Here is a 23,387-nt window from a genome sequence, read left to right as displayed (position 1 = left end):
GTGCGGCCCACTGAATATGCGCAGTAGTGTTTCCCCCGCTGGCCCCGCCCCCGAGTTCCCGCTCGGCCCATAGACGTTACATTGTGATGACGTCACAGATTTTAAAATCGCTTTTCTCGGCTCAAGGAAAGTTTTATTTGAAAGTCATATTTGACGTTTGTAGTTCGAGGTGTCCTGTCAACAGTTTTACAGGCGTCTCTTTTACAATGGTGGTCTATGGGGGAAAATCCTTTTGGGGCCGCAGGGGGATTTTTTGCTGCAATACCGCGAGTGGCCACTGGGAAAAATTGGCTGCAAGGCTGCAAGGCTGAGCGGCGCCCCATCCAGCTCTTATACATCCATGGAAAAAACAAACAAAAACAAACAAAAAAAAAAAACCCCAACCTGCTCAGAGGTGTTTAAACCAAAACCGGCCAATCAGAGTCCACCGCTATCCTCTGACATGTCATGTGGTTCAGGGAGGAGGAGGGGGCGGTGATGTCACTGCAGCGCTCTGGTGACATCACACCGTCCTCTCCTGGTCTCAGTGAGAAAACTGCGATCCAGTTTTCAACATAAATAAATCCTTAAAAACAGCAGCTGTTTTAGTGCAGATTTACAGTACGACTGCATATATTACTGTGTTTACACTCAGTGTCCAGTTTATTAGCTACATCTAACTACTACAACAGTCCCTTATTGTTATTATTATACGACTAACTTATATAACTAAAACTTCAGATGCTAGCTGTACCTAATAATCTGGACAAAGAGTGTATATTTACAGTATTATTGTGTACATTTACTACTAATACTGTGTACAATAACAGTATTACAGTCTGACTGAACAACACACACATGCAGAACAGCAGAAACCAGTTTCACTCTGGTTTAGAATAAACAAACATGGCTCCTTTTACAATAAATAACACTGTGCTGTAAATGAAACGCGATCAGAGACACACGAACAGCAGCTCCGACAGATCAGAACCGAAGAACGTTCCGCCTTCAGTTTGTTTCCGTACTCATCACAACATCTGTCTCCTGATGTGGCGTTTCCGGGGGACGTTTCCATGACAACGAAGCTGCATGACAGAAATCCAGGTTTTTTCCCCAGGATCCTTCGAGGAGTCTTTTTTTTTTTTTAAAAACACGAGTTTTAATCTGAGCAGTGAAAATGGAAGACAGAAATCACTCCCAACGTCTGAAGCTGCCACTCATCCCTTCATTCGTTCACTCATTCATTCGCTGACGTAAAGTTCTGAACGCTGAAAACCAAACCACCTGCCGGTTGCCGGTAGTAACAACATGCTGTTCTCTGATTGGTCAGATGGCTGCTGTGATTCATTATTGCATCCAAAAGTTTAGCAGGACGTGTTTTAGTGTTTGTGTGTGTGTGTGTGTGTGTGTGTGTGTGTGTCGTCTTCTTCTCTCGATAAATCGTTTCAGTTTCTCTTCCACAAAAACAAACATTCGTCATCGTTTCCTTTCTGTTCATCTTCCCTTTGTTCATCCCGTCTTCAGCGGGCTCCGCCTCCCTGATGATGTCAGAAGAGCAGACTCCGCCTCCTGGTCGGACTGTTCGCTGGACAGGAAAAAGAAAAAAACATCAGTTAAAGTTTCATCCACTGACTGACTGACTGACTGACTGACTGACTGAGTGTCCTGTGAAGATCAGGAGCACCAGGACCAGACGGTGAGTCCCCCTCCTGTCTGACAGTCATCTTCACTCAGATCTTGTAAAGATCTCTGAGCTCTAGGAAGACCTATAAGAGACTGGTGCAGGTTCAGGTCTGATGTCACAACGATCTGCAGCTGGAGACAGACTGCAGACACAGACAGTGGACTTCAGGTCCCCTCTAACTACGCTCAACACTACATCTGCTGTGGAAACCATCAGGATCTAACATCTCCCACCAGCGGAGGATGTTCAACCTGCTGATCTAGTTCCTCACTGTGATCATCCAGCTGTTGTCTGCACATCTGACAGGAACAAACTACAGCAGACAGTCAAGAAGAACTGATCATCTGTGCTGACCTGCCCTCACTGATGACCCCTCACACCCTGAACACAACCTGCTCCATCTTCTCCCCTCTGGGAGGCGCTACAGAGCACTCAACACCAAAACAACCAGACACAAGAACAGTTTGTTTCCTCATCTCACTCTTCATCAGTTAAATCAGACGTGTGATTTCAGAAACGACCTCTGTGACACAACAACGTTTACTGAACCTGTGAACCGTTTATATTACAGTTTAACATACAGTCTGTGTACTAACATGTTCATATAAACATAAAACACTACAATTCCTCATTCAATACTTATTCCAGCACTCTTTACACCAACACTATATACACACACACACATATACATATATATATATATATACACAGTATACACCCAGTGCTTCCAGTAGACCCAGCTATAACCAGTTGGTGTATGTGTGTGTGTGTGTGTGTGTGTGTGTGTTACCTGGATCAGGTGCGACTGTTGGTCTGATAGCTTCTTTTTCTAGTTGAATCTCCGGCAGACTGAAGATGGACATCGCTGAAAGGAGAGTCAGAGCGTGGGTGAGTTTGTGATGTCACAGTACACCATGACATCACAGGACAACGCAGGATCACAGGGGTCAAAGGTCAGTTTGGACTTACTGTCAGGAAGTGTCAGCACTCTGTTTCCAAGGTTACTGAAGTAACGATGATTCATCGACTCGTCTGCTGAAATCCTTTTCTTCCCTTCAAACTACAGAAAATACAAACGAAAGTGAGGAACTGATTTGTGATAAAAATAATATTTATTGTTTTAAACATCAAGATAATGACGACACGTTGTTCTGATCGTCTTATATCGGACTTCTCCACAAGAACAATCATTATCTGACCGTACTGGCTTAAAACACTGATCATGAGTCTGGAACATTATTCCAGTTGATTTCATATGTTTATATTTTTAGATCCTATGAGACGTTTACTGACCTGCAGGAATTTTGACAACAGCTCCACTCCTTCACTGCTGAGCCTGAACAACGCAAACACACACACATTATGTCTCCATGCACTTACATACAGCAGCATTAACAATGTGAAGGAAAACTTTTCTAGAAGACTTTAACCATTAAAATAAATGGGCAGCTGTGGCTCAGGAGGAGGTTGTCCACTAATCAGAAGGTGGGTGGTTCAATCCCCGACTCCTCCTGCCCACATGTTGAAGTGTTCTTGGACAAGATACTGAACCCTAAAATTGCTGCTGATGGTTGTACCAGGACCTTGCGTGGCAGCTTGCTGCCATCAGTGTGTGAATGAGCAGCAGAAACATTGTAAAGCGCTTTGGATAAAAGAGCTATATACTGTACAGCCATTTCTGTTACTTTCTGAAATGGATGTGTATAGTTGTGTACAGGTGTGTGCAGTTGTATACATATGTGTGTGTAGTGTGTAGTTTTGTACCTGGGCGTGTGGTTACTCAGTCTCTCTGCTCTGTACTGAGGATAGTTGTACGTCACAAACTCCTCGTTAGAATTGATCCCAGGCCAGCTCTGCTCCGTGGGAGTACCTGCACACAACAGACATAATTTATACACCACATATACATAATATACATTGAATACACAGTTTGGTATCAATAAAAAATAAAAATAAGAGGCACCGGAGATGAAACAGAAGCTGATTGGTTCTCACCCAGCAATTTGAAGATGAAGTGAAGTTCCTCCTCCACCGTGGAACCAGGAAAAAGAGGTCGACCTGTTGCCATCTCATAGAAGATACAACCAACACCCCTACAGAGAGACAGACAGACAGACAGACAGAGAGAAAGACAGACAGGTCATCAGAGCCTCATACTGAAGTCAGAAACAGTTGTCATCAGTTGGTCTGATGTTTGTAAAGTACCTGAGATATAGCTAATGTTTACCACAGTAGAGGAATGTTTGTTGTCAAGGCAACAAATTGATGTTAAGTTTTGTGGTAATAGTACTACAGTATACTACAGTACTGACCACATGTCAATGTGTGTAGAGTAGTCAGTGCTGCCAAGCAGGATGTCCGGCGGTCGGTACCACAGCGTCACCACCTCATTAGAGTACGTTTTTGTAGGGATCGACTTCGCTCGGGCCAAACCTGGAACACACACACAACAGCTCGGTAACATCTTTATAATACATTTTTTTTACTCCGGAAGAACTCTGCCCACAGTGACTAACAATAAAGAAATCAAAAATCCACAGGAACAAAAGCTAAATGAAGAATGAAGTGCAGCCCCCCTAAACAAGAACGGGGTCATCAGAAAGTGGTAGGAAGAGCTGAGTATCGTCAGCATAGCAATTATAGACTAGTTGCAGAGGTAGAAGAACTAGTTACAGAGTTAGAGGGACTGGATACTGGATACTGAACCCCAAAGGTAGGCAGAAGCAGAGGTAGTCGGACTACCTGCAGAGGTAGAGGGACTAGTTGCAAAGGTAGATGGACTACTTGCAGAGGTAGAGGGACTAGTTGCAGAAGTAGAAGGACTAGTTACAGAGGTAGAGGGACTAGTTAAAGAGGTAGAGGGACTACCTGCAGAGGTAGAGGGACTACCTGCAGAGGTAGAAGGACTAGTTGCAAAGGTAGAGGTACTGGTTGCAGAGGTAGAAGGACTAGTTGGAGAGGTAGAGGGACTGGTTACAGAGGTAGATGGACTAGTTGCAGAGGTAATGGGACTAGTTGCAGAGGTAGGAAGACTAGTTACAGAGGTAGGTAGACTAGTTACAGAGGTAGGTAGACTAGTTACAGAGGTAGGTAGACTAGTTACAGAGGTAGGTAGACTAGTTGCAGAGGAAGATGGACTAGCACTATCTTGACTTATACATTAACTGAAGTGCTGCAAAGGAAGAACTTCTGGTCTGTTGGTGTCTCTACATTAAGTTTGAGGATCAGGGTTCATCCTAATCAATAACACCTGAACAAAATCTAACAGCAATTCATCCAAACGTTTCCCAGATGAATCAGTGTTTTAGACTGAACCCCGAACATTTAAACTTGGCAGATTTTCAGTGTGGTACCTGGGAACACATAGGCAGGAATTGGTGTTGAGGTCATATTTCTGCTGAATGGAGACACTTTAGTTTCCTTTACTGTTCACATGGACTCACCAAAGTCTGCCAGTTTGAGCTCTCCTCGCTCATTGATCAGCAGGTTTTGGGGCTTCAGGTCTCGGTGAAGAACCTTCCTGCGGTGACAATAGGACAAACCTCGCAGCAACTGGTAAAGAAAGAGCTGAGGAGAGAAAACCAGTAGAGTCACTCTAGAAAATCTGCTGGAAAGAAACCAACTTCCTCACAGATATGTTACAGCCTGACGTGCTTTCTTCCGCCTGAGATCGTCTTCTCAGGCAGAACTTCCTGCCAAGTGAGTTTTGTATTAAAGTGAGTCAGACCTGACCGGCTGTATCAGTGTTCCCCCCTCATCATGTGTAAATGTGTGCAGAGTGCAGAGCAATACAAATATCTAATATCAGCAGTATCAGCGGTACTGACAGTACATGAGAGTGAAGTTTTCTCACTTTGACGTTGTGCACATGGATGGTGTTTCCACAGTCGTCCAGGTACTGTTTCAGATCTTTGTCCTGAAACAAACAATCGGAATCATCTTTATTAGCCAAGTATGCTTACGTATAGAAGGAATTTGACTGCTTTCAATGTATTCGCACACAACACAACACAACAATCTTCAGAAAGATATACGAGGAATCTCACAAACACACCAAACCTCATTAAAAGCTCAATACACCAAAAAACAAGACGTGTGTGTCTCACCAGATACTCAAACACCAACGTGAGGGATTTCTGCGTGTGGATAATGTCATGAAGCGTGACGATGTTGGCGTGTTTAAGATCCTTCAACAGAGACACTGGGGGAGAAGAGACACATCAGTACACCCACACAAAATACAGACCCCTCCCCCCCTCTACAATAATATTCATACACTCCTCAGTACTGCAGTACCTTCTCTGATCGCAGTACACGGAGCTCCTTCTTCGTGTTCCAGACGAATTTCCTTCAGAGCTACGAGGTTTTCAGTCAGTTTACTGCGACCCTTATACACTGTAGCATAGGTCCCCTACAGATAGACAGGTAGAGAGACATATGATGACCTGCAGCACATGTGACGCTCTGTCAGATTCAAGCTGATTCATGACATGTGTCAGTACTACAGGCTGAACCACAACTGTAACTTCTAAATCCTTCAAAGTGGAACCAGCAGTATCTGATGTGTTTGCATTTTTTGTATTAACCTTAATTCAACAGAACATATCTCTGTTTAAACCGAGTCACTCCCAAGATGCTTGGGAGTGACGAAGATGGACAGGATTAGGAACGAGTACATTAGAGGGACAGCCAGGTTGGTGAGATTGGGATGGTTTGGTTTGGTTATATTGGGAGAAGGCAGCTGAAGATGGAGTTTCCAGGCAAGAAATGAAATGAAGAAGGCCAAAGAGGAGATTTATTGGATATGGTGAGGAAAGACGTGCAGGAGGTTGGCGCGACAGAGGAAGACGCATAGGACAGGAAGAGATGGAAACAGATGATACGCTGTGGCGACCACTAACGGGAACAACCCAAAGAAGAAGAAGATGAAGGATCATTAGAAAAGGAGCGGCTGTAAAACGGTGAATAAATGTTTGAGCGAAATTATTCATTTTATTATTAATTGATCCATTCAGTCCAATAATATTTGGAAAGTCTTATGATTAAATTATGTTATCCTCATTCAAGTGAACAAGGAGCCAACAGTCAGTCGGCTCGGCTGGAGAAGGACTCTACTGAGCATCATGGGCCCAAAAACACAGGAACACGTGGAAACATGGCGGCTTCATGCGCCACTAACCAGCTTTCTTAGAGGGCAGTATCCAGTTCCTCTTAATACATTCACAGTCTGAAACCTACACATATAAGCAGGTGTGTCCTCACCTCTCCCAGTTTGTCCAGTTTGATGTACGTCTCCAGTTTCCCAAAACCGATCTCCGACTTCAGACACAAACACAGAGAGGAACACAGAGAGCGGAGGGTTAATATACCTGTACTGAGACAACACTAACTGTGAAACACCTGCATGACAGGATACAATAGAAGCATAGTAGATGTACCAGAGAGACTCTGCGCAGCCGCCTGCTGATTGGCTGCTCAAACAGAGCTGGACCAATCAGATTAAACTTCTCCAGGTAATCGTCTGGAAGCCGAATGTCAGCCGGTAACGACAGACGTTTGTTGATGTCCTGAAACACACGAGAGAGAGAGAGAGAGAGAGGGAGGCGTCATGGATTTATCTTTTTCCTTCCACCTGTTTTTATTCACATTTTCTATCTGCACATAAAAATATGTGTGTGTGTGTGTGTGTGTGTGTGTGTGTGTGTTTGTGTTTGTGTTTGTGTGTGCGTACCTCAGTAGAGATCTTCTTGTTCCTCAGTCGGACTCTAACTGGACTCTGAACGTCATCTGATGAAGAAGCCGGATCACTTTCTCCATCTGAACTCATCTTCACATCCTCATGGACAATTTCTGATGACACACACACACACACACACACACACACACACACACACGTGAAACATGTTTCATGAGCCGAGCCTGCTGATTGGCTGTTGGCTCGTCTCATATTTTACTTCCTTCATTTAGAGCTACGGTGGCTGATGAGGACAAAATTCATAGTTGTCTCTGAACTGTTTATATAAAAACTTGAACTTGTTTACTACAAACTGCAGTATTAGTACCCAATCTGGTGCTATGGTTGTAGTACTGTATTATATATTTGCAGTATTAGTACCCAGTCTGGTGCTGTGGTTGTAGTACTGTGGTATATATTTGCAGTACTAGTACTCAGTCTGGTGCTGTGGTTGTAGTACTGTAGTATATAGTGTTGTAGTAGTAGTACTGTAGTATATATTTGCAGTATTAGTACCCAGTCTGGTGCTGTGGTTGTAGTACTGTGGTATATATTTGCAGTATTAGTACCCAGTCTGGTGCTGTGGTTGTAGTACTGTAGTATATATTTGCAGTATTAGTACCCAGTCTGGTGCTGTGGTTGTAGTACTGTATTATATATTTGCAGTATTAGTACCCAGTCTGGTGCTGTGGTTGTAGTACTGTGGTATATATTTGCAGTATTAGTACTCAGTCTGGTGCTGTGGTTGTGGTACTGTAGGATATAGTGCTGTAGTAGCAGTACTGTAGTATGTATTTGCAGTATTAGTACCCAGTCTGGTGCTCTGGTTGTAGTACTGTATTATATATTTGCAGTATTAGTACCCAGTCTGGTGCTGTGGTTGTAGTACTGTGGTATATATTTGCAGTATTAGTACTCAGTCTGGTGCTGTGGTTGTAGTACTGTAGTATATAGTGTTGTAGTAGTAGTACTGTAGTATATATTTGCAGTATTAGTACCCAGTCTGGTGCTGTGGTTGTAGTACTGTGGTATATATTTGCAGTATTAGTACCCAGTCTGGTGCTGTGGTTGTAGTACTGTAGTATATATTTGCAGTATTAGTACCCAGTCTGGTGCTGTGGTTGTAGTACTGTGGTATATATTTGCAGTATTAGTACCCAGTCTGGTGCTGTGGTTGTAGTACTGTGGTATATATTTGCAGTATTAGTACCCAGTCTGGTGCTGTGGTTGTAGTACTGTGTTATATATTTGCAGTATTAGTACCCAGTCTGGTGCTGTGGTTGTAGTACTGTGGTATATATTAGCAATATTAGTACCCAGTCTGGTGCTGTGGTTGTAGTACTGTGGTATATATTTGCAGTATTAGTACCCAGTCTGGTGCTGTGGTTGTAGTACTGTGTTATATATTTGCAGTATTAGTACCCAGTCTGGTGCTGTGGTTGTAGTACTGTGTTATATATTTGCAGTATTAGTACCCAGTCTGGTGCTGTGGTTGTAGTACTGTGGTATATATTAGCAATATTAGTACCCAGTCTGGTGCTGTGGTTGTAGTACTGTGGTATATATTTGCAGTATTAGTACCCAGTCTGGTGCTGTGGTTGTAGTACTGTGGTATATATTTGCAGTATTAGTACCCAGTCTGGTGCTGTGGTTGTAGTACTGTGTTATATATTTGCAGTATTAGTACCCAGTCTGGTGCTGTGGTTGTAGTACTGTGTTATATATTTGCAGTATTAGTACCCAGTCTGGTGCTGTGGTTGTAGTACTGTGTTATATATTTGCAGTATTAGTACCCAGTCTGGTGCTGTGGTTGTAGTACTGTGTTATATATTTGCAGTATTAGTACCCAGTCTGGTGCTGTGGTTCAGGTAGGAGCTCAGGCTGCGTCCCAGACCTCGAGGTCTCCTCAGTGAGCTGCTGTACGAATGAAGGAGAGACTGAACTGACGAAGACGATCCTCTGACCTTCACTCCTCCTGATGAAGCACGCATAGAGCCCACCTCTGGGGGGTGTGGGGGGTGATGGAGGGATGACGGAGGGGTGAAGTTGAGATGACGGTGAGATGAAGCAGAGATGAAGGAGGGATGAAGGTGAGATGAAGTTGAGATGAAGGTGAGATGAAAGAGAGATGAGGAAGAGATGAAGAGATGAAGAAGAGACGAAGGAGAGATGAAGAAGAGATGAAAGTGAGATGAAGGAGATGAAGGAGAGATGAAGAAGAGATGAAAGTGAGATGAAGGAGAGATGAAAAGATGAAGAGATGAAGAAGAGATGGAGGAGAGATGAAAAGATGAAGAAGAGACAAAGGAGAGATGAAGAAAAGATGAAAGTGAGATGAAGGAGAGATGAAGAGATGAAGGAGAGATGAAGAAGAGATGAAGGAGTGATGAAGGAGTGATGAAGAGATGAAAGAGAGATGAAGGAGTGATGAAGGAGAGATGAAGGAGAGATGAAGAGATGATGGGGAGATGAAGGAGAGATGAAGAAGATGAAGAAGAGATGAAGGAGTGATGAAGGAGAGATGAAGGAGTGATGAAGGGGGCGGAGTTCAGGAGCAATGGAGGATGGTGATTGGTTGATTTAGAAAACAAAGACGAGAAAAAAAACAGGTTGAAGGAGAAAAAAAAAGGAGAACAAAATGAAAACGTGTGAGCAGGTCAGGGCAACAGATTAATTAGTTTAATTAATTTATTGATTGATTGATTGATTGACAGATCCATCAGACAACCAATCAAAATCATAGAATCGAACCAACCAATCAGGTGACAGGGAGGAGTCAGGCTGCATGCATATTGCATCTCCACCTGCCCAGTAAGACCAGCATAGACCAGTCTGAGCAGGTTGGAGGTTCAGAGCTGCTTCAGTAAACCTGCAGTAACCATGGCGAGTGGATAATAGAGCCACAATTAAAGAAGGAGACGAAGAAGACGTGACATTTACGTGAGAGAAGTTTGACTTACTGTCAGTTTCCGCATGTTACATCCATCTACTGCAAAGCAACATAACAAATATATTTATGAATGCAAACTTTACTCACATGAAACAAACTGTATCAGCATCAATGATCAACTTGATAGTTAATAAAACTAGTTTCAGGTTGTGAAATAATATATAAAACATATACAGAATAACCTAAACCGCCTTACAACAAAAACGCTGTCCATGTCTGACGGTAACCAGGCAACATACACGGAGATGACGAGTGTATTACACGGTTTTAAACCGACGTACATAGTTCAAACGTACGTAACGGTCCCTCTAGGAAATCGCAATTTTGCGACTGTAATAACGCAGTTCTGCTAAATTACCGCAACTTTTCAGCTAGGGACGCAACGATGAACTGATTTCACTATTAACTTTTAAAACGTCACGTCAAAAGCTCAGCTAGTGTTTCTGTTCTCACTCTTAAAAAAAGGGACGTTATGGTACAATATGTTTATATGAACAACGGTTGTACTGCGAGGAAAATTAAACAAACACTGTGCTGTAACAGGTTCAGGTACGCAAAGTTACACATGATGTCACAAGAGCAACTCTCCTCATTTATGTTTGAGGAAGCAACGTTAGCTAAAGGACGTTAGTGTTCTGTTAGTGGCTGAAGGACCCAACAATGAAGCGTTGTATTCACCAAAACGCCTCCAATCAGGACTCTGGTAGAGTCAAGAAGACGGATCTGAAGAAACGTCGCTGCTAAAGGATCCAACACCTCGGACTTATACATGCTCACGTGAGGGTAAAACATCAAGTAATAACAAAGTTAAAAACCATTACTTTAGTGGCAAGTCATGAAACCTTGAGTCGGTAGGGAATTAAATATAAACGTGTCAGATTTGGACTTTTAATGCAACGTAAACCAACGGCAGCAAAACAGGAAAAGGAGCATTAGACCGTTTATTAATGAACGCTCACCAAAACAGCACGTAATCCCCTCCAACATCCTGTTGATTCTTCCCACCTGTGTTGAGTAAACGCTGGTATGGCAGGTAAATATACCAGGTGTAAAAGACGAACTTAACATTAGGATCCTGTAGACTTCCTGCACTATAACATGGGATCTGATTAATAACATTTCAGTGATTAATAACGCCTTCATTTCTAAAAAAAAACAATAATAGACAGAATTTTCTCAGGCCCCATGTAAAATTAGATTAATTATTAAAATAGATTATTAAATATTAATTTAAAAAATAAGCATGGATGACAGTTGATGATAAAAACACCTACATCAGTAATATTTTCCCCAAAGGGATCAGTAAAGTTCATCTTAATCTTCTATTAATAATAATATAATTAAAAATACTATAATTTAAATATTAGAAATCAACTAACTGCAATGTCCCGTCTTGTTCGTCTTGGCATGAATTATTTATTATTCACTTCCAGTCTCAGACTGTCTCTGCTGCTGCAGTTCAACCCTCTGTTGCAGAATCCTCGCTGAAATGTCTTGTGCAAAGCATGATCATGTGACTTTGTCCATCCGTAGTATTGTGAAATAAATTGATGCATAATAATTGTGTAATAATTGTGTAACATCCCTAATTGTGTCATCTCGTGTCATTGTAACTTACATCATCAGTGTGGAGGAAGTGATTACATATGACTCTTCATTGGTAGTAGTTTAAAAAAAATCTCCTTATTTTCCTTTGCTTGCAATTTCTCCCAATTCCCACAATTATACTGCAAAACTGTGTGGCAATTTTTGAGAAACTACACTGCAAAATCAAGCATTTTATCCGCAATAATCACAAAAAATACATTGTGAAATCCTGGAGGGACTGATCTAAGTAAGTGTATTTTTAGATGTCAGTTTGTGATATACGGCGCCGTCACACCGCCGCTGGTAAACACACCTTAACGTTGCCACCAATCTGTCGTCTGCAGACCACAATCAATCTCATTCAAAACTCCACACAGTCTGGAGCTGATCAAAGGGTCACCTGCTCCTTATCCTTCTCCTGGTAATCCTTAAATTGGCACTATCCACCCGTCATGCAGCAACGCAGGTTTACCCGTGTTCACTAACAAAGGTCACACATGAGCGGAGTGACGCTGTTGACATGATCCCCCACAGATCAACAGCTACTATCACTTCCTGTCAGCTTCCATCTCATGTTGCTGTGTCATATTTTAGGCTCTGCCATATTTAAAAGCAGGTGAACGAGGTGCGAGGACACACCTGATGGGACACTGTGGTCCAGGCCTGTAATGATTCTAACTCAGGTCTCTCTTGAGACCAGATTCAGGTCCTCTGAGGAGCTCAAATCCAGTTTTTGATGTAGATTAATAAACACAGGTGAAAGAAACACCTGAGGGAGCGTGTCTGTTACCTGAGTCACTGTGTGATGTCACATCTTGGTTGATGGTGTCATTCATCGTCCTGTCTCCTCCCCCGGCCCCTCCCCTCCCCAGGGTGAGTGACAGCTGTCGTTTGATCTTCCTCATCCTCTCCATGAGGGGGGGCAGGGGGGGCCGTGATGCTGAGGGGGGCGGGGCAGCCAGCTTAGACTGCACACCTGGACACAGGTAGGCACAGGATGTGAAGGTTACAGTCGTATCCAAACTAGAAACATGTTTATTTAATTAAGGGAGCAATGAACCTCAGACAAACCAAACAGTGCAGACTGAGAGGTTGTCTGTCAGCTTACAGACGGACCACCTGTTCATCTCACCACACCTGTTACAAGCTGCCGTCCAATCACTGAGCCCGGAGGAAATAAGGCATCATTTAAAGACGTCTAATTACCTGACAGAGGACATGATGACCAGGTGATTCCAGGTAAATATACCGCTGCGTTTGTTTATATTAGGTTTCATCCCTGACCTCAAAGCTAACAGCTAACATGCTAACAGCTGACTGACAGGTGATCTACCTGACAGCTGTGTTACGTCATTGCAGGGTTTTATAACGTCACAGTGCGACAGAAACACTGACTTCACTCAACATAAATAATTAAATCTTACAGGAGTGTTTCTGTTTGAGCCTGTTAGCTCGCGGCTAGCAGCTAGCGGCTAATGTTTACGTTCCTCCGGTTCTCTCTGATATATCTGATCACGTCTATGTGCTGCAGCTGTTATATCCTCTGTAACGGTTCTGCATTCATCTGGAGGGAGCGGGACCCGTCTATTTCCTGCTCTAACTGTCATCTGTGTTATAAATAGAAGCGGAGGCGGAGCGGGTTTATCTCTGGACCTGCTGCTCCGGTAACACGGCGCCGTTATTTTTCCCCCACATGAAGCGGTCTTCAGGTTAAACACGAAGCTCCGCGGTGCGTGTAGCTGCTACTCACCGGGAGGGTTCAGTTCGTCCCGGTCTGTCCCGGGTTATCTGTGGCTCGGTTCAGTCTGACCGTCTCTCGGATCTTTCTGTCTCCCAGTAATCTGCAGCCATGTTGCTGCTCCGCTCCTCCGGTGCGTCCTGACGGAGACACTCACCGCACCGTGCGTGACGTCACAGCACGGTGTGTAGCCCCCGGCACGCGTCCCGCCCCCTCCGGTCCCCTGGCAGCACATTTACTCAAGTACACCTTTGAGGTACTTGTACTTTACTTGAGTATTTCCATGTGATGCTACTTTATACTTCCACTCCACTACATTTCAGATGGAAATATTGTACTTTCTATTCCACTACATTTATTTGACAGCTTTACTTACTTTTCATATGAAGATTTGACACAATGGATAATATAACAAGCTTTAAAATACAACACATTGTTAAAGATGAAACCAGTGGTTTCCAACCTTTTTGGCTTTTGACGTCTTACAAAAAGCAGTGTGTAGTCGGGGTCACATTTCACATGTCTATGAGTTGTTAACAGCTCCACCAAATAGTGATTTTTCCCTCTAAACTTCTCACATGCTTTCATTTACATAAATGTTCAAATGATCCAAATATTTCAGCAAAAATCAAAGATTAGAGAAAAAGTCTAAAAACTGAAAACAGATTTGTGTATCAGAACTTTGTTTTTTCTTCTTTCCTCTCCCATTAATCATCTCACCACCCCTCAGATTTATCTGCTGACCCTTTGGAGGGGCCCGACCCCTTGGTTGGGAACCACTGGACTAAACTAGCTAACTGTATATAAAGTAGTGTAAACTAGCTCCACCTCCAGCAGCTACAACAGTAACATGCTGCTCTAACACTGATGCTTCACTATTAATAATCTAATGATGTCATATATAATAATATATCAGTCAGAGGGACCAAACCACTACTTTTACTGCAATACTTTAACTACATCAAGCTCATAATACTTATGTACTTTTACTGCAATACTTTAACTATAGTAGAGTATTTTTACATTGCTGTATTGGTACTTTTACTTGAGTAAAGGATCTGAATACTTCTTCCACTACTGTCCTTTGGTCATGATTTTTCACTTAAATGTGATTCTGACAGTGGTGGAATAAGTACTCAGATTCTTTGCTTCAGTAAAAGTATCAATACATCAATGTAAAAATGTAAAAAGTCTTGCATTTGAAATCCTACTTAAGTAAAAGTGCATAAGTATTACCAGCTAAATTTACTTAAATTATTAAAGTAAAAGTACTTGTTTTGCAGAAAATCGGGCTGTAACTGATATATTAAATATTTGTAACAAAGTACATTATTAATACTGATGAGTTGATGCATCAGCAGCATTTTATTATTGCAGCTGCTTGAGGTGGAGCGAGTTTAAACTGCTTTATGTGGGTTATAAAATAAATCTCAAGGGTCTTGAGACGATAGATTGAGTCGGTAAGACAAAAAAAGAAAGTTCTGCTGCACAAATTTGAATTTTTCAGAAATTTTCTTTAATCTTTGCATTTTTGTGAAATATCATCACCTTCCTAAAATAACGGCCCAGGTCATTTTTTGACAAAAATGGTTTTTTTTTAATTCGTCATATTACGTAGTTATTTAGTCTTTTTATTCAGCAAAATAGCTAAGTCCATGAAGCTAGCATTTAGCAAAGGGAATCTGTGTTACAAGTGATTACAAGGCTTTCTGTTAACTCTTTTCTGCCTTTTAAACAATATTTCATCTGTTTTCTGAGAAACCTGATAAAACGACTTGGGCTGTTATTTTAAGAAGGTGACGATATTGGAAGAGTTTAACCTCTTTGGTTTTTAAACAGTCATTTATATGATAATGAGTTTTGGAAAATGTCAAAGAGGAAAAAATAAAGCCACATTCATTCAGACAAACAGTATTCAAAGTAAAAGTATTTCAGTGGTATTTAAATTTCCACGTTAGTTATTCAGACGTTAGTTATTTCACAGTCAGGAATTCATCTGCGCGTTCTTTGCTGTCAATAGAAAATCTATATTCAGGTGTTTCTTTTCATTGCAGATATTATAGAAAACACAGCCGGATCCTCTCTCATCCTAACTTCAGTCTAAATGTTTAATAAAGCATAACACTCAGTTTCTTTACCTTTCTGAAAATAAATAACAGTCAATCTCCACCAGATAGACTGTTATAACCAAAGCAGTCTGAGGTTTGAAAGGAGCTTTAACGCAGAGGAGGTGCAGGTAGAGGTGAGCAGGTCGGCTGGTGGATGAACAGGGGGGGTCGGGGGGAGAGCTGGGGGGGAGCGTGGTGGGAGTCTGGAGATGATCCACAGGTGAGGACCAAAGAAGAAGAAGGAGAAGGTGAGGTCGGAGTGGAATGGATAACTGTTTACTGACCTGAATAAAAAAGTTGACCCTGGTTCAGTTTATTAAAGGATAATTCTGGTGATTTTCTCAATTTTTTGTTGACTTCCTGAAAGAATAAAAAAGTATTCAGATCCTTTACTGCAGTAAAAGTACCAATACAGCAATGTAAGAATACTCTACTATAGTTAAAGTATTGCAGTAAAAGTACATCAGTATTATGAGCTTGATATAGTTAAAGTATTGCAGTAAAAGTACATAAGTATTATGAGCTTGATGTAGTTAAAGTATTGCAGTAAAAGTAGTGGTTTGGTCCCTCTGACTGATATATTATTATATATGACATCATTAGATTATTAATAGTGAAGCATCAGTGTTAGAGCAGCATGTTACTGTTGTAGCTGCTGGAGGTGGAGCTAGTTTACACTACTTTATATACAGTTAGCTAGTTTAGTCCAGTGGTTCCCAACCTAGGGGTCGGGCCCCTCCAAAGGGTCAGCAGATAAATCTGAGGGGTCGTGAGATGATTAATGGGAGAGGAAAGAAGAAAAAACAAAGTTCTGATACACAAATCTGTTTTCAGTTTTTGGACTTTTTCTCTAATCTTTGATTTTTGCTGAAATATTGGATCATTTGAACATTTATGTAAATGAAAGCATGTGAGAAGTTTAGAGGGAAAAATCACTATTTGGTGGAGCTGTTAACAACTCATAGACATGTGAAATGTGACCCCGACTACACACTGCTTTTTGTAAGACGTCAAAAGACAAAAAGGTTGGAAACCACTGGTTTCATCTTTAACAATGTGTTGTATTTTAAAAGCTTGTTATATTATCCATCGTGTCAAATCTTCATCTGAAAAGTAACTAAAGCTGTCAAATAAATGTAGTGGAGTAGAAAGTACAATATTTCCCTCTGAAATGTAGTGGAGTGGAAGTATAAAGTAGCATCAAATTGAAAGAAAGACTAATAACAGCGATCATGTTTTCATTCTCTGGAGAGTAGTTATTTGTAAGGCAGACGCCACTGAGCGTGTGCAGGAACGTGGTTCTACTTATGGCTTCACTAGCTTGTTGTGCTGCATAGCCTATCACAACAACTTATTGAGCTACGTTGTACATTTCTCAAAGAACTTCAGTATAAAGTCAAGAAGATGTTTTTTTCCAACATCCAAATAAACACACTGCAGAGAAAGGATTAAGAGGCTGATTGGCTGAAGCAGGATTAAAAGGAATCGCTGATCAGCACTTCATCTTCTCTCAGCTTGAATCAGAGATGAGCAGCACAACAGACACAAACACAAACACAGAAGAGACACAGACAGAGAAGCATTAAGGAGAGAGAGGAAGAACAAAAAACAGAGAGAGGATTGAAGAAGAAGAAGAAGAAGAGAAGGGGAATTACAGAGGAAACTAAGACCATCACCACAACAGCTGGTACTGAGTTACTGATACTACTGATAATACTACTACTACTGATAATACTACTGCTACTACTGAGTTACTGATACTACTGATAATACTACTACTACTGATAATACTGCTGCTGCTACTACTACTGAGTTACAGATACTACTGATAATACTACTACTACTGATAATACTGCTGCTACTACTGAGTTACTGATACTACTGATAATACTACTACTACTGATAATACTACTGCTACTACTGAGTTACAGATACTACTGATAATACTACTACTACTGATAATACTGCTGCTACTACTGAGTTACTGATACTACTGATAATACTACTACTACTGATAATACTGCTGTTACTACTTAGTTACTGATACTACTGATAATACTACTACTACTGATAATACTGCTGCTACTACTGAGTTACTGATACTACTGATAATACTACTACTACTGATAATACTGCTGCTACTACTTAGTTACTGATACTACTGATAATACTACTACTACTGATAATACTGCTGCTACTACTGAGTTACTGATACTACTGATAATACTACTACTACTGATAATACTACTACTACTACTGAGTTACTGATACTACTGATAATACTGCTGCTACTACTGATAATACTGCAGCTATTACTGATAATACTACTACTACTACTGAGTTACTGATACTACTGTTAATATTGCTGCTACTACTGATGATACTGCTGCTACTTATGATGTCTCTCTCTCTCTCTGTGTCTCAGCATGTTGCTGCTAATAGTACCGGTGGTTCTGGTTGGTCTGTACATTTTGTGTCGTCGGTTGATTCCCTGGTTGGTTCAGACTAACGCCACTCTGGCACTGCTATGGTACGATGTCCTGCTGGAGACAACACTCGATCTCCTAACCAGAAAATCACGACCCCAGGTAACCTCTGAGAACCTGTTTGTTTAACTGTCTGACTGACTGTTTGTCTCTCTATCGGTCTGATGGTCTGTCTGTCTGCCCCTCAGCGCCTCCTTCAGGCTGTCAGTCTAAATGCAGTCAGGGGAAATCCAGACAGCGTCATCACAACCATTGATCACTTCTGTATACACACAGAGTGGGCCATGAACGTAGGAGACGAGAAAGGTACACACACACACTCTCACACACACACACACACACACACACAGAGTTTTGGATTTGAATATTGCCATTGATCACTTTTCTCTCTGTCCATCTCCCAGGAGCCATCTTGGACTCCATTGTCATGGAAACCTCTCCATCCACAGTGCTGGAGTTGGGAACATACTGTGGTTACTCTGCTGTCCGTATCAGCAGGCTGTTGCCACCAGCAACAAGGCTGATTACCGTGGAGATGAACCCTGAGTATGCTTGCGTGGCGCGACAGGTCATCCAGCATGCAGGGCTGCAAGACAAGGTCAGAGGTCAGACTGTAAGGTACAATTAAGTAAGACAATACAATTCATACTCTCAGTTGTTTTTCATAATCAGATATAAAGAAGGTTGCTGGTTTCCTCAGACTGTGCAGAGAACAGCTGCAGCAGTGCTCACCCCTGTACTCAGATCATATTTACATACAGCACATACACTCTGTACCAGTTATGACCCAGGTGTTAGACACTACCACAGCTCAGATGATACTATGACCAGCTATGAAACAGCTGGAAGACAACTCAGTTCAGCAGCTCAGGTGCAAAGCTAGCTGTCACAGGACATCACTCCAAACAAGAGTCCATATTGTATGGCCTGTGGCCCTGGAGGATCGCTAAGTTAAGCCATGTGCTGCTATGGTGAGCCAAGTGTTGGGCTGCCAGGTTCATGTGAAGTTCACAGGGTCAACCCAGAAGCCCCAAACAAATCTCAGATAGAGCTGTCCTGCCTTCCCCCTTTTATATCTGCTGGATTGTGAGACAATCCAATGAGACAATCCAATGAGACAATCTATCCTTGGTGACTGGTTGCCTAACGCAGTCAGGTTGGTAACAGACAGTTGGTCTGTTCTCCTGTGTGCATGTGTCTGATAAAGGTAAACTTTTGAGATCCTGACAGGACACAGCAGTGATTCCTTCCTCACCATTGGGGTCTGAGGAGGGTGGAAAGGGTGCAGCTCACTTGGTTGACCGATGTTGGATGCTGAGTTCTGGCTTAGCACACGCTGCAGGAAGCAGCATTCCTCATACACTGAGAGGGCATTGAGTTCTCCCTCTCTCTTGGCCAACACAAACAACAACAATGATGCAGACTGTAGGAGCTTAAATGGCTCATGCTGCAAAGCCTCCTTCAAATATCACAGTGGGACAGCTGGTCTTCTGTGATAGGGAATGAGAAACAGAGTAATGAGGTCGCAACAACCTGCCACCTTTCTCCTTAATGCTGAAGGGACCATGCCCTTCTGTAGCATTTCCTGAAGGAACTGGAAGATCTCATGGTCGGTGCAGAAGAGGGGATCCACCTGTCTTAAATTGCACAATGTGTCGAACACTCCTCAATGATAGGAATCTGTCACCCTAGTTGATGGAGCTCAAACTCCCTGCAAAGTGCTAACTAGAGAAACCCCATGGCAAGTAACTCAGCTGTCTCTGGAGCCAGGCCCGAAGCTTGAGCCTCTGAGGAAAAGGATGGAAAAGAGTTCTGAGGGCTGGAGAATTGGGGGCCACCAAAGATGAGGCTCACCTCTTCAACTTGGACTCTCTAGAAGTGGGTGCAGGAGGAGGAAGGGATGGGAAGTAAACAGGAGGCCCTTTGGACGCTCATATGCCATTGCATTTATGTACAAGGCCAACAGTAAACCTATCTGTAGATTCTTCTGTGGGTTTGAGGATCAGGAGGCATTGCTGCATTGGACACATGTTCAGAAGATCCAGGGGCATCATGGCTGCAATCAAATCTTAGAAGCAGAGACACCAAAGGGGAACAGCGACAGGTAATCCCTGAGGGTGGCCTGTTGTCCAAGAGGTAAGGAAAGCCTCCCGTCTTGGCATCCAACCACATGCCTGGGAACTCTGTGGACTGCGAGGGCCACTGGTTTAGGTGCAAGTCTAGGTCCTCAAGTGCTGGAAAAGCTGGGATACATTCTTACATCATTGTTTTTCTGAGGTAGCACATACCAGCCAGTTGTCTAGGTATTTGACCTGCCATATGGTCCCAGGACTGCATCCATGCACTTTATGATCATGCAGAGGTTTAAACATGTGCTGAATGGGAGGAAAAGTACTTGAAGGTCCTGCTGTTGAAGGCAAACCTTGGTGGATGTCCTGTAACACTCTCGGCACAGTCAACGTTTCATAGCTCATGGGTCTCAGATACTTGTTGAGCCCCTTTCAATCCAAAATCGGTCTGAGCCACCCATCCACCCAACAACAGAACTCTGATCATTCGGCCCCACTTTCTGATGGCCTTCTTCAGAATGGAGACAAATCCAGTTGCCCTATACCGAGCCCTTCTGGATACTTATCAGTGTCAGATTCCAGGAGGGAAAACCACAGGATTCTGTGTGGGTTGGATACAGTCACACTTCAGTCACGGTGATACAGCGTCCAGCGACTGTGCAACTGGACCAGCAAAACCGATGCTGCCACAAGTCCACCAGCATGAGCAAGAAAGACAACACATTGACTCACAGAGGGGCCCGAAGAAAACTGCAAAAACTCTGATGTCAACACACCAAAACATACACAACTCAGTGCCAACACACAAGTCTGACTGCTTATAATAACGACTTACTATCTCTGTAGAGGGTCTACTATGTACTATCTACTGTCTGTATAATTACAAGAAAAACAAAATCTGTAACTCTGTCCTGTGACCTATTGATCTGCTTATTGATTATTGTTTACCTCTGTCAGGTGTGTGTGTTGGAAGGTGAGTCAGCTGACCTGATTCCCAAGATGGCCGACATGTTTGGAATCCAGACATTTGACTTGGTTTTCCTTGACCATTGGAAGGACCGCTACCTGCCTGACATCAGACTGCTGGAGGTAACAACCTTTGACCTCTGACCTCTGACCCCACTGTATGTTATGACCTCTGACCTTTGACCCCTCCCCTCCTCCCCCGCAGCACTGTGGTCTGCTGGCTAAGGGCTCAGTGGTCCTGGCTGATAACGTGGTCTGTCCCGGAGCTCCAGACTACCTGAAGTACGTCAGATCCAACCTGAAGTACAACAGCAGGTTCTACCAAGCTCACCTGGAGTACACCAGAGTCCTGGATGGACTGGAGAGGTCTGAGTACCTGGGAGCCAGACAGATAATTAGAGAGACAGACGCACAGACAGACAGGTAGAGAGACAGACTAAATCTGTTTCAGCCTGCTTACAGCTGATCTTAAACATCCTGTCAACAACATCAGGTAGCAGATGTTTGTGCTGAATGTGTCACAAATTAGAACATGGGTGCAGTTTTCCCTCAGTAGTGACCATCAAGAGACAGATACCTCAGACAGACAAGTGGATCATCAGCATCACCAACAGCCTCTCAGCTCCTGTCCTGCAGCTCTGAACACACTGTGAGGAATCTTCTTACAGGTTTTGATGACAGCTTGTTCCTCTTTAGTTTGAATGAACTTATGTTAAATTAGTGCTGACAGGAAATGAACAAATGATTCTACTGCTGATACTTTTGTGGGTTTGTTTCATACTGAGTCTGCCCTTCCTTTACATGCTGAACTGCTGCTCATATGCTGAATAATACTGAAGAGACTTTATTAGAGGCTCAGAGGTTTCCAAAGATTCATTCATGTACCAGAGTCAGACAGTAGACTTGGTGCTTATTAGCCTGTGGATACTGTTTCCTCTGAGACTGCTGCAGTTTGGTTGATAGTTAGATGACTTTAGCGCCTGTTAGTGTTAACAATTGTTTGCATTTTGATTTAAATACTTTTATTGTCTCCAATCCATTCAGCATTTCTGCTACTGTCATGTTAAAACACATAAAACGTAGCGTTACTGTAAACATAATACAAACACCAACGCAATTATAATAAGTAAAGTAAAACACTTCTTGATTTAATAAGTTATCAGTTTAATGGAGCCCACAGACAGATATTTCAGGAGGATAATGAAGTATTCATTGTTTTACTTCCTCTCAATACCTGCACATCCTGTTAGTGTGTCCTGCACTCTGGTGTCTGGAAAAATATTTAAGTAACACTCAAACTTCCTGTATCTATTTTCAATCTGTTTTGGACAAAACAACCTGCTAAATAAATGTGATGTGATGTAATGTTAGCTGCTAGCAACTGGTGTGATGTCATCATCATAGTTGTTTCTGAAATATGTGTGAATGGTTCAGTTGCCTCACAGTTTTTCTCTTAACTCTAAAAACAGATGTTTTAGTTTTCTAAATAACCATTCACACATGTTGTAGAATTACATCATAACATAATCAGGGTTTTACAGATCAGTCTGTTATCATCGTTCTGATATGTGACAGTGTGATGCTGCTGAAGCTGTGTTTGAATGAAATGTTCCGAGTCATCAATGGTATTACTGTGTATAAAGCACTTCAATGATCAGGAGACGTCTGTTTATGATACGTTTGTTTCAGATTATTAAACATTTTAATAGATTCTTTTAAGTGTTCATCTGCAGAGGATGTAACGACACACAGTTCATGTGTATGTGGTAATTATGAACGATATAAATGCATAAAATTGATTCTGTCTCTTCATGGATATCAAACGATTAAACATCTTCTGGTAGTGGATCTGGTGCTCTGAGGTGTTCTACCCTCCAGGTGAGGATCCTCATTGACAGGTGAGAGACACATGATACCCATAAGGTGATGTGTGGTGACATCATGACAGGATAACCATGTATACAGCTGAATGATGAGGACTGATCAATAAGTGGCAGGAGACCAGAAACATGTTTTTATTCTGTCCTGTCCACTCTGTTGCCCCAGTATGGAAACTACTGGTCTCTACTGGTCACCAGTGTGAAGT

General features: G+C 42.3%; 2 protein-coding genes across 9 annotated transcripts; one reads left to right on the top strand and one right to left on the bottom strand.

Annotated features, from left to right (window-relative positions):
• Nucleotides 1-316: 316 nt before the first annotated feature.
• cdk16 (cyclin-dependent kinase 16) lies at nucleotides 317-13,837 on the bottom strand. Of its 4 annotated transcripts, none has more exons than XM_042408345.1 (17): nucleotides 13,685-13,837; nucleotides 12,725-12,910; nucleotides 9,244-9,399; nucleotides 7,395-7,513; nucleotides 7,102-7,230; nucleotides 6,926-6,982; nucleotides 5,960-6,074; nucleotides 5,770-5,864; nucleotides 5,517-5,579; nucleotides 5,107-5,230; nucleotides 3,976-4,096; nucleotides 3,659-3,756; nucleotides 3,428-3,533; nucleotides 2,957-2,999; nucleotides 2,633-2,723; nucleotides 2,454-2,528; nucleotides 317-1,564 (listed from the first exon to the last, which is right to left on the bottom strand). In XM_042408345.1, exons 2-17 carry the CDS (start codon nucleotides 12,846-12,848, stop codon nucleotides 1,527-1,529), a joined length of 1,554 nt encoding a protein of 517 aa, XP_042264279.1. In that variant the 5' UTR covers nucleotides 12,849-12,910; nucleotides 13,685-13,837; the 3' UTR covers nucleotides 317-1,526. The 4 variants fall into 4 exon arrangements, with proteins under 4 accessions (XP_042264279.1, XP_042264281.1, XP_042264280.1 ...); XM_042408347.1 differs by lacking the exon at nucleotides 13,685-13,837 and adding an exon at nucleotides 10,358-10,386 and having other exon boundaries at nucleotides 12,725-12,774; XM_042408346.1 differs by lacking the exon at nucleotides 13,685-13,837 and adding an exon at nucleotides 10,153-10,386 and having other exon boundaries at nucleotides 12,725-12,743.
• Nucleotides 7,433-22,958, top strand: comta (catechol-O-methyltransferase a). Of its 5 annotated transcripts, none has more exons than XM_042408352.1 (7): nucleotides 12,831-12,920; nucleotides 13,038-13,173; nucleotides 18,206-18,368; nucleotides 18,455-18,572; nucleotides 18,671-18,864; nucleotides 21,293-21,424; nucleotides 21,507-22,958. In XM_042408352.1, exons 3-7 carry the CDS (start codon nucleotides 18,207-18,209, stop codon nucleotides 21,726-21,728), a joined length of 828 nt encoding a protein of 275 aa, XP_042264286.1. In that variant the 5' UTR covers nucleotides 12,831-12,920; nucleotides 13,038-13,173; nucleotide 18,206; the 3' UTR covers nucleotides 21,729-22,958. The 5 variants fall into 5 exon arrangements, with proteins under 5 accessions (XP_042264284.1, XP_042264286.1, XP_042264287.1 ...); XM_042408353.1 differs by lacking the exon at nucleotides 12,831-12,920 and adding an exon at nucleotides 17,295-17,467 and having other exon boundaries at nucleotides 12,932-13,173; XM_042408354.1 differs by lacking the exons at nucleotides 12,831-12,920; nucleotides 13,038-13,173 and adding exons at nucleotides 13,851-13,928; nucleotides 17,295-17,467.
• The last annotated feature ends 429 nt before the right edge of the window (nucleotides 22,959-23,387 follow it).

The sequence above is a fragment of the Thunnus maccoyii genome, chromosome 4 (genome assembly GCF_910596095.1).
Source record: "Thunnus maccoyii chromosome 4, fThuMac1.1, whole genome shotgun sequence".
In the NCBI taxonomy this organism is placed as follows: domain Eukaryota; kingdom Metazoa; phylum Chordata; class Actinopteri; order Scombriformes; family Scombridae; genus Thunnus; species Thunnus maccoyii.
Note: the sequence above shows the minus strand (reverse complement) of the source record. Positions and strands in the feature narration are given on the sequence as shown.

Coding starts and splice junctions, on each gene's coding strand:
- comta (XM_042408350.1), top strand. Junction 18,573..18,670: donor GAACGTAGGAGACGAGAAAG/GTACACACACAC, acceptor TCCATCTCCCAG/GAGCCATCTTGGACTCCATT. Junction 18,865..21,292: donor ATGCAGGGCTGCAAGACAAG/GTCAGAGGTCAG, acceptor TACCTCTGTCAG/GTGTGTGTGTTGGAAGGTGA.
- cdk16 (XM_042408345.1), bottom strand. CDS start 12,848: ATGGAGAGGATGAGGAAGATCAAACGACAGCTGTCACTCACCCTGGGG. Junction 9,400..12,724: donor GACATCACACAGTGACTCAG/GTAACAGACACG, acceptor CACACCCCCCAG/AGGTGGGCTCTATGCGTGCT. Junction 6,983..7,101: donor GGCTGCGCAGAGTCTCTCTG/GTACATCTACTA, acceptor TTGTGTCTGAAG/TCGGAGATCGGTTTTGGGAA.